The 15,202-nt window shown below is 42.8% G+C and overlaps 2 protein-coding genes across 9 annotated transcripts in view; one reads left to right on the plus strand and one right to left on the minus strand.

The window, feature by feature from the left end:
• The first annotated feature begins 108 nt into the window (after positions 1 to 108).
• LOC139760347 (cubilin-like) overlaps positions 109 to 15,202 on the plus strand; it is a 344,737-nt gene continuing 329,643 nt past the window's right edge. For all 7 annotated transcript variants that reach the window (XM_071683382.1, XM_071683397.1, XM_071683385.1 and 4 more), the window contains exon 1: positions 109 to 1,236. The gene's annotated coding sequence lies outside the window, so the exon portion shown is untranslated. The remainder of the gene's footprint in view (positions 1,237 to 15,202) is intronic.
• LOC139760346 (uncharacterized) lies at positions 4,847 to 14,970 on the minus strand. 2 transcript variants are annotated; one of them, XR_011715316.1, is made up of 5 exons: positions 14,205 to 14,970; positions 13,313 to 13,571; positions 10,109 to 10,984; positions 8,399 to 9,896; positions 5,443 to 5,580 (listed from the first exon to the last, which is right to left on the minus strand). XR_011715316.1 is itself a non-coding variant. In XM_071683381.1 (4 exons), the coding sequence occupies exons 2-4, from the start codon at positions 7,415 to 7,417 to the stop codon at positions 5,059 to 5,061; spliced, it is 1,920 nt and encodes a 639-aa protein (XP_071539482.1). In that variant the 5' UTR covers positions 7,418 to 7,438; positions 8,399 to 9,357; the 3' UTR covers positions 4,847 to 5,058. The 2 variants fall into 2 exon arrangements, 1 of the variants encoding a protein (XP_071539482.1); XM_071683381.1 differs by lacking the exons at positions 10,109 to 10,984; positions 13,313 to 13,571; positions 14,205 to 14,970 and adding exons at positions 5,881 to 7,041; positions 7,181 to 7,438 and having other exon boundaries at positions 4,847 to 5,580; positions 8,399 to 9,357.

The raw sequence follows: 15,202 nt of genomic DNA on the forward strand, positions 1-15,202 counted from the left end.
TATCCTTTTCTTAGTCCAGTTATGCAGTATTTAAGTTCTTTATATGATATATTTGATAAATTTTCTTTGCCTAAGTGAAAAAATGTCGTATGGATCATCTTCAGCTCCACTTCCATTTACTTGAGTTGTATGAAGTGCAGATAACCTCAACCCATGCCCAATTTGCTAAAGTGAAACACTGAAATCCATGCTAAAGTAAGCATGGCTTACTTTTTGTTGTGTGATACTCGTCTTCATTCTTTCTTCTATTGATATTCTGCTCTGTTATCTTCTTTTATTCTGTGCCATATCTCTGATGCCAGTTCCCTCTGGGAACTCCCATCAAGGTGGTGGCCACAGGAAAAGAGTCTCCACTTATCCCTATCCTTACATGCCTCTCTGCATACACCATTTCATGCATTCTTCCACCATTTCTCTCCCTCCAGCACTCTTCCACTGTATCTCCGTGTCACAGATGATTTTTCTCTCACACCAACCCCATTAATTGTACTATCGTACACTATCCTTGTAAATGCCCCATCTTGCATTCTTTCCATGTGCCCAAACTAGCTGAAAGTATTATGTTTCACCTACTTTACCACTCCACAATTCATTCCCTTTGCATTCCATACTGTTCCAAATCTCTCATATGCCCCCCTATTTCTTTCCTCATTCCAGCTAGTTATACCACCTGCTCTTCTCAAATAGCTCTATTTCCCCAACCTAGATTCGTGACATTAATCCTTTCTTCACTTGCATACATGGACCCCTGTGGTGTAGCTGGTAGCGTTCCTGAAGTATGTGCAAGTCATTTTAATTTCATTGTTATTAAATGAAAAGAAAGTGTTAACCTCAACTTGCTACATGGACAATGGTACTTGTTTGTAAATGACCACAATTACACTCTGACAAGAAAGTGAACTAGATAGATAACAGATTTGAAAGATACTTATACCAATTATATGTAGTAAAAGTGGCTTAGGCCACTTTCAGTATTAGATAATGATAGTGGGGAGTGCTGTGATGATTTGGGAAAATGTAAAAGAGAGGGAAACACTTTTAGAAATGATCAAAACCTACTCCAATTTAGATTTTTAAAGAGAGTTTCCTTTCAGTTGTTGGGAGGTGTGTTGGCTGTTTGTTTCCTACCCCAGCTGCATGCAACCAATATGGCAGAAAGAAGATGTCAATGTCTTTGGTATATTTTGGCTCTAATAGTGAATATGAATGTAAATCTCTGCCCTTGAGTGAAGTTAGGTGAGTGTTTCACGGATGCTTTTGATTTGTATTAGAGTTTCACTGACTTTACCAAATCATTGTCATTACTTTTCGTAGATAAAAAAAAGATATATATTCCAAACCACGCATATCTAATGTATATAACTTTTACAAATTATAAGGAGGCTATTGATGTGTGCTTCATCTAAATTTATATTATTTCTGGAACATATTAAGAGGCATACATTTACTTTACACAAAATTAAATCTAGCCTAGCAATGCCCTCCCCCATTTCATGAGAGTTTACTTAATATTGCAACTAAGGGGAGGTATAATGTACTTATTAGATGTTAAAAAAGATATTAAAGTGGCACAGGGATAGAAATCATTACCAAAAAATGCGAGACTTTTAAGATATTTTCCTTATAGATGGATGATAGGTTAGTTGGTACAATCTGCATCAGATTTTGTTTGCAGTATGTTTGTGTGTTGGACTTGATGGCCGTCCATGGATGATAATGTTAGAATCAGTTCCATACATAGAAAGCATGAACATAATTAGGATGAATAAGAATTGAATTGAGTTGTATTCACACTTTGACATTTTTTATTATTTTTTTATTATACTTTGTCGCTGTCTCCCGCGTTTGCGAGGTAGCGCAAGGAAACAGACGAAAGAAATGGCCCAACCCCCCCCCCCATACACATGTATATACATACGTCCACACACGCAAATATACATACCTACACAACTTTCCATGATTTACCCCAGACGCTTCACATGCCTTGATTCAATCCACTGACAGCACGTCAACCCCGGTATACCACATCGCTCCAATTCACTCTATTCCTTGCCCTCCTTTCACCCTCCTGCATGTTCAGGCCCCGATCACACAAAATCTTTTTCACTCCATCTTTCCACCTCCAATTTGGTCTCCCTCTTCTCCTCGTTCCCTCCACCTCCGACACATATATCATCTTGGTCAATCTTTCCTCACTCATTCTCTCCATGTGCCCAAACCACTTCAAAACACCCTCTTCTGCTCTCTCAACCACGCTCTTTTTATTTCCACACATCTCTCTTACCCTTACGTTACTCACTCGATCAAACCACCTCACACCACACATTGTCCTCAAACATCTCATTTCCAGCACATCCATCCTCCTGCGCACAACTCTATCCATAGCCCACGCCTCGCAACCATACAACATTGTTGGAACCACTATTCCTTCAAACATACCCATTTTTGCTTTCCGAGATAATGTTCTCGACTTCCACACATTCTTCAAGGCCCCCCAGAATTTTCACCCCCTCCCCCACCCTATGATCCACTTCCGCTTCCATGGTTCCATCCGCTGCCAGATACACTCCCAGATATCTAAAACACTTCACTTCCTCCAGTTTTTCTCCATTCAAACTCACCTCCCAATTGACTTGACCCTCAACCCTACTGTACCTAATAACCTTGCTCTTATTCACATTTACTCTTAACTTTCTTCTTCCACACACTTTACCAAACTCAGTCACCAGCTTCTGCAGTTTCTCACATGAATCAGCCACCAGCGCTGTATCATCAGCGAACAACAACTGACTCACTTCCCAAGCTCTCTCATCCACAACAGACTTCATACTTGCCCCTCTTTCCAAAACTCTTGCATTTACCTCCCTAACAACCCCATCCATAAACAAATTAAACAACCATGGAGACATCACACACCCCTGCCGCAAACCTACATTCACTGAGAACCAATCACTTTCCTCTCTTCCTACACGTACACATGCCTTACATCCTCGATAAAAACTTTTCACTGCTTCTAACAACTTTCCTCCCACACCATATATTCTAAATACCTTCCACAGAGCATCTCTATCAACTCTATCATATGCCTTCTCCAGATCCATAAATGCTACGTACAAATCCATTTGCTTTTCTAAGTATTTCTCACATACATTCTTCAAAGCAAACACCTGATCCACACATCCTCTACCACTTCTGAAACCACACTGCTCTTCCCCAATCTGATGCTCTGTACATGCCTTCACCCTCTCAATCAATACCCTCCCATATAATTTAACAGGAATACTCAACAAACTTATACCTCTGTAATTTGAGCACTCACTCTTATCCCCTTTGCCTTTGTACAATGGCACTATGCACGCATTCCGCCAATCCTCAGGCACCTCACCATGAGTCATACATACATTAAATAACCTTACCAACCAGTCAACAATACAGTCACCCCCTTTTTTAATAAATTCCACTGCAATACCATCCAAACCTGCTGCCTTGCCGGCTTTCATCTTCCGCAAAGCTTTCACTACCTCTTCTCTGTTTACCAAATCATTTTCCCTAACCCTCTCACTTTGCACACCACCTCGACCAAAACACCCTATATCTGCCACTCTATCATCAAACACATTCAACAAACCTTCAAAATACTCACTCCATCTCCTTCTCACATCACCACTACTTGTTATCACCTCCCCATTTGCGCCCTTCACTGAAGTTCCCATTTGCTCCCTTGTCTTACGCACTTTATTTACCTCCTTCCAGAACATCTTTTTATTCTCCCTAAAATTTAATGATACTCTCTCACCCCAACTTTGACATTTTATGTATGATTTATAGTTATTATGTTTAGTAGTCTAAGGAAGGCACTTATGGGCCCTTTATTCTTGGTCATTTGCCATCATAATATATGCCTTTGAAAAAGTGGATCCATAAAAGTATCATAATGATGTGGCCTTTTGACAAGGTGAACTTTCATAAAAGAATGTTCTGTGGAACTTTGTTCCTTCAGCTTGGCTGGAAGAAAGCATGGATTTTAACTTACACATAGTTGTCTGTCACTCAAACCTCTAGACTAGAAACTTCAGAAGTGGCAACAACATTCTGATAATTGATATGGGGCTTGGATGTGGATAGGGAACTGTGGTTTCGGTGCATTACACTCGACAGCTGGAGACTGAGTGTGAACATATGTGGCCTTCTTTGTATGTTTTCCTGGCTCTACCTTGCTGATGCAGGGAGTGACGATGCTGTTTCCTGTGGGACAGGGTGGTGCTAGGAATAGATGAAGGTAAGCAAGTAGGAATATGCACTCGTGTATAATGTATATGTCTGTGTACATATACATTATACACATATTATATGTTATTTTTTTTTCATACTATTCACCATTTCCTGCATTAGCGAGGTAGCGTTAAGAACAGAGGACTGAGCCTTTTAGGGGATATCCTCACTTGGTCCCCTACTCTGTTCCAGCCCCCTGCTCCCTCCCCTTTTAGTCGCCTTCTTCAACGCGCAGGGAATATGTGGGAAGTATATGTATGTGTATGTGCGTTTATGTATATATATGTGTATATTAGTGGATGGGGAATTCTTTGTCTGTTTCCTGGTGCTACCTCACTGATGTGGGAAACGGCAGTGAAGTGTAATAGATAAATGAATATTGATTGTAATGTGGAAGGTTAATACCAGTGGATTAGGATGCATTTTTTTTTTTTTTATGTTGAAGGATCCAGTTGTGGACAAAAGCCCTCATCAAGGCCGGGCCCTTAATGGAAATATAGAGAGGATTATGAAAGGGAAAAAGAAGAGACAAAAAGAAAAGTATTTATGAATTTTGGAGGAAGTGAAACACATGTCTTTTGATATTATTATTTTGTACCAACAATGCTATAGTGAATTGTTTTTCTTAAATTCATGCTGTCATTCGACAAGGTATTTACTGTCTTTAAGATACTAGAATGAGTTAGCAATATACTGTTCCCTAAAGAAGTTTGCAAGGACAGAGCAGGATAGATAATCACAAAGTATAAAGTTCTCAGGCTTGGGACTTGATGTTCCCTGCATAACCTACGTGGAAGGGACAACAAGGCCCGCGTCCGTTATGGTGACGTCGCTCACTGGGTCGTGTTGGATGGCTGCCCTTACCACCCCCAGGCCTGACACGACCTTGCCAAAGGGACAGTAATATTGCCCAATTGGGTTATCCCTGGAACTGATGCAAAAACAAGAGTTGTACTTGGCTTGCCGGCCACGGGAGCCCCCGATTGTGCCTTCACTAGCTGGGCCGAGGTATTCCCCGCGCCACTCCAAGCCCTGGATGAGCTGGTGGCTGCTGCTGCCTCCGTCTTCTGTCAGGTACACACCTCCCACCAGTCGCTCTCCTGGCTCACCTTTCCTCGCGACATAAGAGAAGGTGGAACCCTTATATGAGGGGCCGAGGGTTCCCAGACAGAGCGCCAGGAAATGCTGGGCACGGCGCAAGTGTCCCCATAGGCAAATATGGACGCGTCCTAGATTTCTTTCCCCAACACCCAGCTGCAGGAACACCTCAGGCTTCTCTGGGGGCACCAACAGCTGTACTACCGGCAGCTGCAACATAACCAACATATCAGAAAAAGTATAGAGGCATCATTTTCACCAACACCCAGCTCGATATACACCTGTTCTCTTCAGAGTTTCCAAGTTGAGTTTTATAAAGAGAGAGTTCAAGAGGAAGAATTAAACCAACCCAGCATTCAGTGTGTTTCAGATTGTTTGATTATTTTTTTACTGAATGAAACATATCGTATGTTCCCATAGCTTGCTGGCTGAACTAAGAATAAGTTATTAGAAAATTTGTCATATATCTCTACTTTTTGATAAAGAAAAGTCAGACAAAAAGGACATTACCTTAGCCATGAAGTCATACCAGCTAATTTTGGGCCAGCAGGTGGTTCCCCCTGGCGCACACCTGCTTAGTTGCCACATGGGACATTTGAAGTCTTCGCTAGGCTTGACCCCATCCTCGTCTCCTTGGTTCTGCCTTATTTGTGGATCATGTCCGTCATCCTGGCTCACTTGTAGATCATGTCCATCATCTTGGCTCACTTGTGGATCATGTCCGTCGTCCTGGCTCACTTGCAATTCATGTTCATCGTCCTGGCTCACTTGTGAATCACGTCCCTTGTCCTGGCTCACTTGTGGATCACATCCTTCACCCCAGCTCACTTGTGGATCATGTACATCATCCTGGCTCACTTGTGGATCACATCCATTGTCTTGGCTCACTTGTAGGTCATATTCATTATCCTGGTTCTCTTTTGGATCATGTCCATTGTCCTGGCTTACTCGTTGATCACATCCATCGTCCTGGCTCACTTGTGGATCATATTCATTATCCTGGCTCTCTTTTGGATTAAATTCATTGCCTTGGTTCATTTGACATTCACTTCTGTTATGCAGGTTCACATCCGGCTCCTGTCTTCCCGCTTGACATAAGTTGGATCCATCATCTTCCACGTCAGACTCATGTCCACAAACTTTGGTGATGGTTAGTTCCGATGTGTTCTTGTAGGTTCCATGAGCATTCTTCTCTTCCCCAGGTAAAGTTGCCTCTGGGACGGTCTTCACTGCTTGATCCGAGATGCGAGAATTGCATCCTCTTGCCTGAAGCTTCTCGAGAAGATTATCTATCATCCTGTGGTTCATAATCAAGGTCTTCATCTGGTTCGTCTCCTTTGTGGTTCGTAGAATATCACTGATAGTCTTCGAGTAGTGACTGAGGATTGTGGCTTGCTTGTAGATCTTTGCAAGGTGAAGAGATACCTCTTGGAATTCTCCAGTTAATTGCTTCCTTTTGTCTTCAATGATCTTGGTGATGCAAGCAGCCTGTGACATCAGGACTTGCTTCTCCTGGTCCAGAGCGGTCTGCGTCCTTAGGACATTGTGACCATCAGTCATGTGTTCTTCAAAGAGACACTGTCCACACAAAGGCTCCTGGCACGGTTGGCACCATAGTCTGATGGGGTCGCCATGGCTCTGGCACTTTTCCCATATAACCCCTGCCTCCACCTGAGGTCAGTAGGAAAAGTTTGTCTTAGTGTAGTGGCATTTCTTGAGGGTACATTGCTCCTATCTAAGGTTATCCTCCCTCATATCTTCCATAGATTTTAAATATAGATTTTTTTTTAGAATGTTTGTGAACACCAACCTTCAGGTAATTGTAAGTCGCTAGCATATTCAATATGACGTAGACAACGGGAAGTTTGTCCACAGATGGGCCGGAGTGTGGCTTCCTGCAAGTGGGGCACTTGAAGGCAGGATCTGTATCCTGCAGGTTCAGGAGGCATGGACGGCAAAAGGTATGGCCACACTGGGGCAACACTAGGGGCTCCCGCATGCCTCCCTCAAACTCCTCTGAACACACAGGACATATCAGGTCCTCCATTTCTTTAGTTCTGTCCTCCTGCTAGGGAGGAAACGATAAAAAGCCCTTTTTATTGTCTAATCTGTGGGGTGCGCTCAAGAACTTAACATGAAATGGAGCTAAGGCCGGGTATTAGTGTTTTCGGGGTTATTGTTCTTTTGATATTTGAAGCAGACTGTACATTCGTGTTTTAGTTCCTGATTGACTGATGATCGACTTACTGGGAACTTATTTTATGTGCATAACAGAAATAACATACAAAATAGAATACAAACATGTTATACTTTTACTACATAAAGCTGAAAGGAGAACAGAGAGCCACAAGCCCTATTTCCATTGTGTTCCTTTGTTGTTCTAGTCTAGACTATGGAGATATAGAGATGAATTACATGCAGTGAGAGCATGTATGGCACTAGAATTATCATGAACCTCTCACGAAAGTCTGACCGAACATTTTGAGAAGCTAAAGGAAGAAAAGAATAGAATCCCGTGGCGTAGAAAAGGTCTGCAGTTTTATCAGTGGTTAAATAAGGTTAAAGGATGTATTGAGATCTCGAGTGTAGAGCCCCAATCCCGTCTCAGCAAATATTTTGCTGCAAAAGGGATATGACGCTCTCAAATAAAATGGGATCATGTCAGAAAACGAATCAATTTATGAGTTGATAAAAGTTATTTGTATAATGCCGATATTTCTTAAGCACAGAAGAATGAACAACTGAATAGTTAGACCAAGTCATCAGACGCTGAGTAATGTATAGATTTGTATAATCATGTGAAAATGAAAAAGTGGATCAACACGCAAAAATTCCCTTATTCATATCAATCATACAGTACTTGGGAAAGCGTTTACCTACACACTAAACAGAATTGGATCTAAGTATAGAATTTGAAGTAAACTGCTGGCTCACACGAGTAAAGAATTACAAGTAAACTGCATTATAGCATAAGAATTAGGAACGTAGAAGTAAACCAGCATCACACCGAATGGTTCCCAGGATTTACCTTGTGTTAAATGAGTTTCCTTCTGCACAGGCACACACACGAAGGGGGTGAAGTCGTGGCAGTGTTAAATGAGTTTCCTTTTGTACAGGAACGCACACACAAAGTGAAGTGGCGGCAGCTGTTGCTAGCACTAAAACACTCAAGGCCTGAACTAATACTGTACTAGCTGCGTTGCCATGTATCCCTCTTCCCGAGACATGCACCGCTGAGTTGCCATGTACCCTATTCGCAGTAGTAGGTTGCCACGCCCCTAGATACCAGTATTGAGTTACTAGTGTGTTGTAATCAAATACTTTTGATGAGTTGCTATATCCCCTGTATCTTATACTGAGTTGCCATGTACCCCAAGTAGTAGTAATGGATTGTCATGAACCCCATAGTGGTGAGTTGCCACACATGCAAAAGCGAGTTGCCGTTAGATACTTCTGGCACGATCGTGGAACTACCGGTGCATCAGGTATTCCTGGACTTGGTTGGATGAAGAGAAAGGCTCTCGAACTGCCAACACTAGATCGAAGTGGGGCAGGTAAGCGGAACATGGCAGCCATCTTTCCAGTACCCCGAGTAGTAGCAGTGGTATTAGAGAAGACCTGCTGTTGAAGTTTTAAGAAAACCGTGCAACTGCAAGACAATAGAAAACCAATGGCGACAGAAGTATGCCAACATATGGGAGAAACTAGAAAAGAGTAAGGGAATGCTGATGACGTAGGAAATGAAAAACAACTTATTGTTGAAGTTTTACTGTCATCATATTGGTAATATTGCTAAAACTCAAAAGAAAAAGGAAATAGTACAAAATTATTTGAAAAAAAAACGAACTTAGACCCAGGTATTGATAAATTTGTTAACAATGTACATTGTCCATGGAAATAATCAAAGTTATAGAATAATGAACTGCAAGACATTTTCTCTCATATGTATCAAGTACTTTCTGATACATTAATCTACAACATGCTACATGTCTGATAGCAGTCTACATGATGTTTTCATCCTTCGCCGTGATGTCTGTAATGGTGACCCCACTCACGGGATCATGACCCACCGCCTCTCTCACCACCTCCATCCCGGACACCACCTCGCCGAAGGGACAGTAATACTCCCCCTCTGGGTAGTCCCGGGTACAGATTCCGAAAAATGCTTCAAGACTGGGGTCGCCGTCGCTGGCTCCCCCTAGCAGTCCCTCCTTCACCGGGCCAGAGCTGTGTCCTCGCCACTCCAAGCCTTCGAACAGACCTTGGGCACTGCTGCTGCCTTCCTGAGTTCTGTACTGGCCGCCCACCAAACACTCCCCTGGCTCACCCTTCCTCGCCACGTTGGAGAATGTGGAACCCTTGTAGGAGGGGCCGAGAGTGCCAAGACAGAGCGCCAGGAAGTGCTGGGCGCGTTTCAGGTGTCCCCAGAGGCGGATATGGACGCGTCCCAGGTTCCTCTTCCCAACACCCAGTTGCAGGAAGACCTCAGGCTTCTCGGGGGGCACCAGCAGCTGCACCACTGGCAGCTGTAAGATAACCAACATGTCAGGAAAGATAATAGTTGCCGGTACATCCTGATGTTCCCTGGGAAAGTTAACCATTCTGATTAGGTTACCTATAAGACGTACAACAGAGTGACTTTATGGAATTTGATACTCATGCTGATCTCGCCTTGCAGATAGAGCTGAATGATAACGAAACACTATTGCGTATGTGAACTTGATAAACGTTTTCCCACCTGGTTGGTGAAATGTGTCCAGTTGATGTGTGGCCAACGCGGGCTGCCGGCGGGCGCACAGCGGGCCAGTTGCCATTCCGCGTCGTCACACTCCCGCATCACCCTTCTCTCGCCCTCTGTGTCCGACGTCTTTCCCTCATCTGGTTCCTGGTCTGTGTCTGAGCTGCCGGCGCCGGGATGTTCGTCTTTGCCATACGAGCCCGGACCCTGCTTGTCACTCTTGTCTGTGCTCGCCACAGACACCCCATCACCGTCTTTCTGTTTGATGCAGGTGTTATTCTCTTGTTCTACCAACCCCAGGCTATGTACATCGTTGTCGTTATCGTCCACCTTTTGTTTGTCGACCTGTTGTTGGCTGGTCTCGAGGGATGCCGGTGAGTGACGAGATGGAAAGTTTTCGCAACTTTTTGATTCCATCAACGTCCCTGGACCGTTAGGAGTCTTGTCGTTACTGGTTTGTTTTGTCGCCTGCTCTTGATTTATCCCCAGGTGAGAAGACAAGCTCTCTAGGCTGTTCTCGTTAGCCATCACTGACACTATACGAGACGACTTCTTCACATCCTTCAGTATCTTGTGTACGTCAGTGACGTAGGAACTGAGGAGGGTGCTTTTCCTGTGGATCCTGGCCAGCTGGTGAGCGATGCTGTGTATCTCCCGCGCTAAGGCTTCTCGTTCATCGTCCACGTAGTCTAGGATGGCCGCCGTTTGTTCCTCAATGTTCCGCTTCTTTTCTTTTACGATGGAATGGACCTTGACGACATGGTGGCCATCCGTCATGTGTCCCTCATAGAGACACTCTCCACACAGCGGCACCTGGCAGGGCCGACACCACAGCCTGACTGGGTCACCATGACGCCGACACTTTTCGATGCTCTCCTGTACAAATAAAGAGAAAAAGATATTTAGAATATGTATAGAACTGAAATGTACATTACGCTTTTAATTTGTCATCTATCCTGTTATCTCGCACGAACGATCAACCAAACTGATGTAGCGTAAAATAGGATAAATTGCGACATTGTATCTATGGGTACATATATTTTCCTTAACCAATCTAACATTAACCAAATTGATAGTAACCCAGCATAACCCATGTTAATCTTGTTTAAACATTTAAACTAAGCTAATCAGGACGCTGAAGTTTCGGTATCTGTACGTTAACCACAGAATGTTTTTTCTAACCTAGCCTAGCTTAGCCAAGCATGAACTAATCCTAACCAATAATAGGTTAGTATAGTAGTCGTTAACCACTCAATAACTTGTTTTTCTAACCTAACCATACCTAGCCTAATCATAACCATTAATGGCCTAGCAAGACTAGAATGAAAAAAAAAGTGCCCTAAACTAATTCCTGAACGAAAAGTAACATTTGCACCTGCTTATTGTAAATTTTTGTAGTCTTTGAATACGCATGCTTGACCTGAAAACGAGTTTTCCCATGTAGCAACTTCTTACTGCCTCACAGTAACTCCCACCACTTCACACACACATACACACTACCTCTACTAGCTCCACGTCTTTCATTGTACCACCAGCGATCTTTTCAGGTCTTCCAGAACCCACTTAACCTTGCGCCTTAATCTTGTACAAAGATACAGTAATTACCTCAGCTCGTTACATTACCGTAAGTCGAGGCTTTTACACTTAGTGCCTGGATTTACTACTATGCTGCACTACCCTTTTTGCAAATCGCTTGCTAATTCTTTTCACCACTGCAGGAAGCCGTACTATATATCACTTTCTTTACTTTTTTCTTATTCATATGAGTTTCCCCTGAATTTATTCTCCATTCTCCAGGATTTATGTCCCTCGACCATGCATCTCTAATGATTAATGGTTCTTTAAAAGACTCTTTTTTTTTTTCGTAATGAATATGTAATTGGCTTCTACAAGGGTCCACTGCCAACACCTTTTAGTTTTTTCCTTCGTAGGATTAGCCTTTCCTTTGGGTACGCACACACACGGCAACGAAATCCTATTCGAGAAGTGAATGAAAATTGAATGGCTTTATATTTTTTGACTGCTATTTTAAGTAAGAGTTGGACTGCTTGACAAATTTCCAATTACTGAGCGTTAAAATTGGCGCCCCTCTTGAGTGAAAAAAAATGGGATATATTTAGGTTCTGATGGAGAAACTGGAAATAGCAAAGGCGAGCTTATCAATGGGTTTAAATTTCCCCCTTCGCGGAAAAAGAAATTAACTTTTTTTTCCCACTGGGAGGATTAGAACTTTTTTCCACCATTTATAGGCTTTATGTAGAAGACGGAAAAATTTATGAATTCCTTTCAAAATTAATCGGAAATCACTAAAATGATGCTGCACGTATTTTGTCACTTATTTACTTTTGTAGTGCTTTTAAGTTTGGTCGTCACGTGCACTACTTTATAGGGAAAACTTATCCTTGGTTACAGACCTGAATGGTTTTGTACGCTTTGTTATCAATCTATCAGCACATACATGTTTATCTAGGACACCTTCCGCTACTTTAATTTGCATGGTTTGCCCAGCTAGCTGTCTCAAGATTTGTACATACCCCTAGAAAGGATACCAATCATATTTGATAATGCAAGATTTATTTGAATCTGCCTCAAGTTATGTAGATGTACCATACTGGTTGATGGATTCACAAAGTTGTCGCTCGCCAGTTTATTGTTGTGGTTGTACATGCTGTTGTTTATTGTGGATTTGCATAGTTTTCAGGCGTTTGTTTATCCCTTTGACTGTGCATAGGTTTTATATATATATATATATATATATATATATATATATATATATATATATATATATATATATATATATATATATCGCCATTTCCCGCGTTTGCGAGGTAGCGTTAAGATCAGAGGACTGAGTCTTTGAGGAAATATCCTCACTTGGCCCCCTTCTCTGTTCCTACTTTTGGAAAATTGTGGTTATACACAGCTTCCATGTGCTTGTTTGTTGTTGTGTAAATACATACTTTCCGGCAGGTGTTTGGCATACATCAGCTGCTAGATGTATTCATTTAACATATACCATTACCTAAGTATCCGATAGTTGTCTTTAGTTGTCATACCTGCGTGTTTTGCCTTTATTGTGAGCAGTTTATACAGCTTTTCTTGTGAAGTCATGAGTAAATGACTACTGTATCGTACTACAGTCATCAACTCATGAGTAAATGACTAATGTATCTTATTAACCCTTGCCGAACATATATATCCTACCTGTCGGTGTTTGTAGCAGACAACCAGGTTGAGAACGGCGAAGTTCGTCGGCAGTTGGGCCACCGAGGCGCCCTTGTGTCTCCTCCTGCAGGTGGGGCACCGGAGGCTGTGGTGCATCCCCTGCAGGTTCAGGAGGCAAGGGCGGCAGAAGGTGTGGCCACACTGGGGCAGAACGACGGGCTCTCGCACGCCTCCCTCGAACACCTCTGAACACACGGAACACGTCAGGTCCTCCATCTTCGTCTCCACCCCGCCCCTTCTGCCGAGGAGGAAATTTTCGAGTTGTTATGAGGTGTTGTGTGTCACCACCGCCTCCCCTCTGTGTCCAGCTCAGGCCCATTCTCGTTTAAACTAAGAATGTGGACGAGTTGGGAGTATGATTCAGCTGAAACGATCAAGACCAGCATCTCTCTCTAAACGTTTTTACCGAACTGTTCCCAGAAACTGTGCCAGAACAACACCTCGGATCAGAATTTTGCACCGAAGGAGATTTCCTCGAAGTTTTGCGTCGGCAATACCATCATAATCCCTCACTTATTACCGAAGCGATTATTTCTTCTGACTTCCATCAAAGCGGCATCTGGTGTGATATGTTAGAATTATGTGATTAAAAGATCACTAATATGTTTTATACCATCAGCAACCCCGTGGATTGACATGTAGCCACCGACTGGAGACTCCACTCTTTCAGCCTTTGCTGACGACGGTGTGCATCTCATTTATCAAAGTTTTTATTTGAAAAAATTTTATAATCATTTACACCCATAACAGTTTTTGTAAGGATGTTGTTCGAGTTTTTGTGACCAGACTTTGAGGAGTAAAATGTATTACAGCATCGTCGGAGGGAAATGTAAATACCATGGAACATGACAAAAAGTACCAGAGCGTTTACCTTCGTGCAGGTGAGTGGGGAGGCCTTGTACAATACTCAGGCCATTGACGGATTCATTCGCTTTAAAGTCCACTTGTTGCTCTGCTAACGTTCCCACCTCACCGGTTACGCGGGAGGAGCCAAGCACCACCAGGACAACACAGTGAGGACGAGAGGGATCACTCACATCACATTGCGGCTGGAAGTACTCAAAACTGTTTTGTTTGAGATGGTGTACTTAGTTTCCCTGACAACGGCGGGATGCTTTTAGAAAACGGAACCGACTGAACTGGTCATAGAAAACTGTGCCTTTGCGCAGCCCCGAAGGTATTGATGGCACTACTTGCATGTGTTGGATGTGAATGACAGCTTACGAAGAGTAAATGGTTAATAGAAGGTCTGACGGTGTTTCATGTACGTAAGATGTACTTCATATATTAGCCAGTAAGGTGAGTGCTATGTCATCTTTTGCTGTTCGACACTAGGGCTGTCTCCAGAACGGGTAAACGCTTTTGCATTGACTGAGGGAGATGGGGGGACGATGAGTTCCCGCGAGATCTTTCGAACGTGTTAAGGTTCGGTTTCGTATCACGTTGAGTTTTAGGTCTTAAGGATAGGATGAGTTTAAAGTTTAGGTTAGGCTAAGGGTGGAAAACTATGGCGACGACTTCCTCCCACCGAACGATGGAAGAATCTAAGAAAATCGGTAAGATGGCGTGAACTTTTCCTAGTTCCCGATCCTGCAGAAATCGGCGAGTTTACCGATTTCGGAGACACTGCCAAAGCATTATCATTCCCAATTAAATGTTGAGGGCGAATACTCTGAAATAACCTGTTTAATCGACGAATGGATTTTGTACGTTTTAATATAGATATAAATGAAGTTATAGATGTCATATTACAAAATATCTGGGAAATAAATCGTGGGAATTAGTTTTGAAAATAGGGAGGGCGCGTGATTGATTTAACAAAGACCAGAGCATTAGGCAGACGTTGATCGTTTGGGGAAATCCGTCAAG

Source organism: Panulirus ornatus, chromosome 36 (assembly GCF_036320965.1).
Source record: "Panulirus ornatus isolate Po-2019 chromosome 36, ASM3632096v1, whole genome shotgun sequence".
Taxonomy (NCBI): domain Eukaryota; kingdom Metazoa; phylum Arthropoda; class Malacostraca; order Decapoda; family Palinuridae; genus Panulirus; species Panulirus ornatus.

Coding starts and splice junctions, on each gene's coding strand:
- LOC139760346 (XM_071683381.1), bottom strand. CDS start 7,417: ATGGAGGACCTGATATGTCCTGTGTGTTCAGAGGAGTTTGAGGGAGGC. Junction 7,042..7,180: donor CGACTTACAATTACCTGAAG/GTTGGTGTTCAC, acceptor TACTGACCTCAG/GTGGAGGCAGGGGTTATATG. Junction 5,581..5,880: donor GGTATGACTTCATGGCTAAG/GTAATGTCCTTT, acceptor GTTATGTTGCAG/CTGCCGGTAGTACAGCTGTT.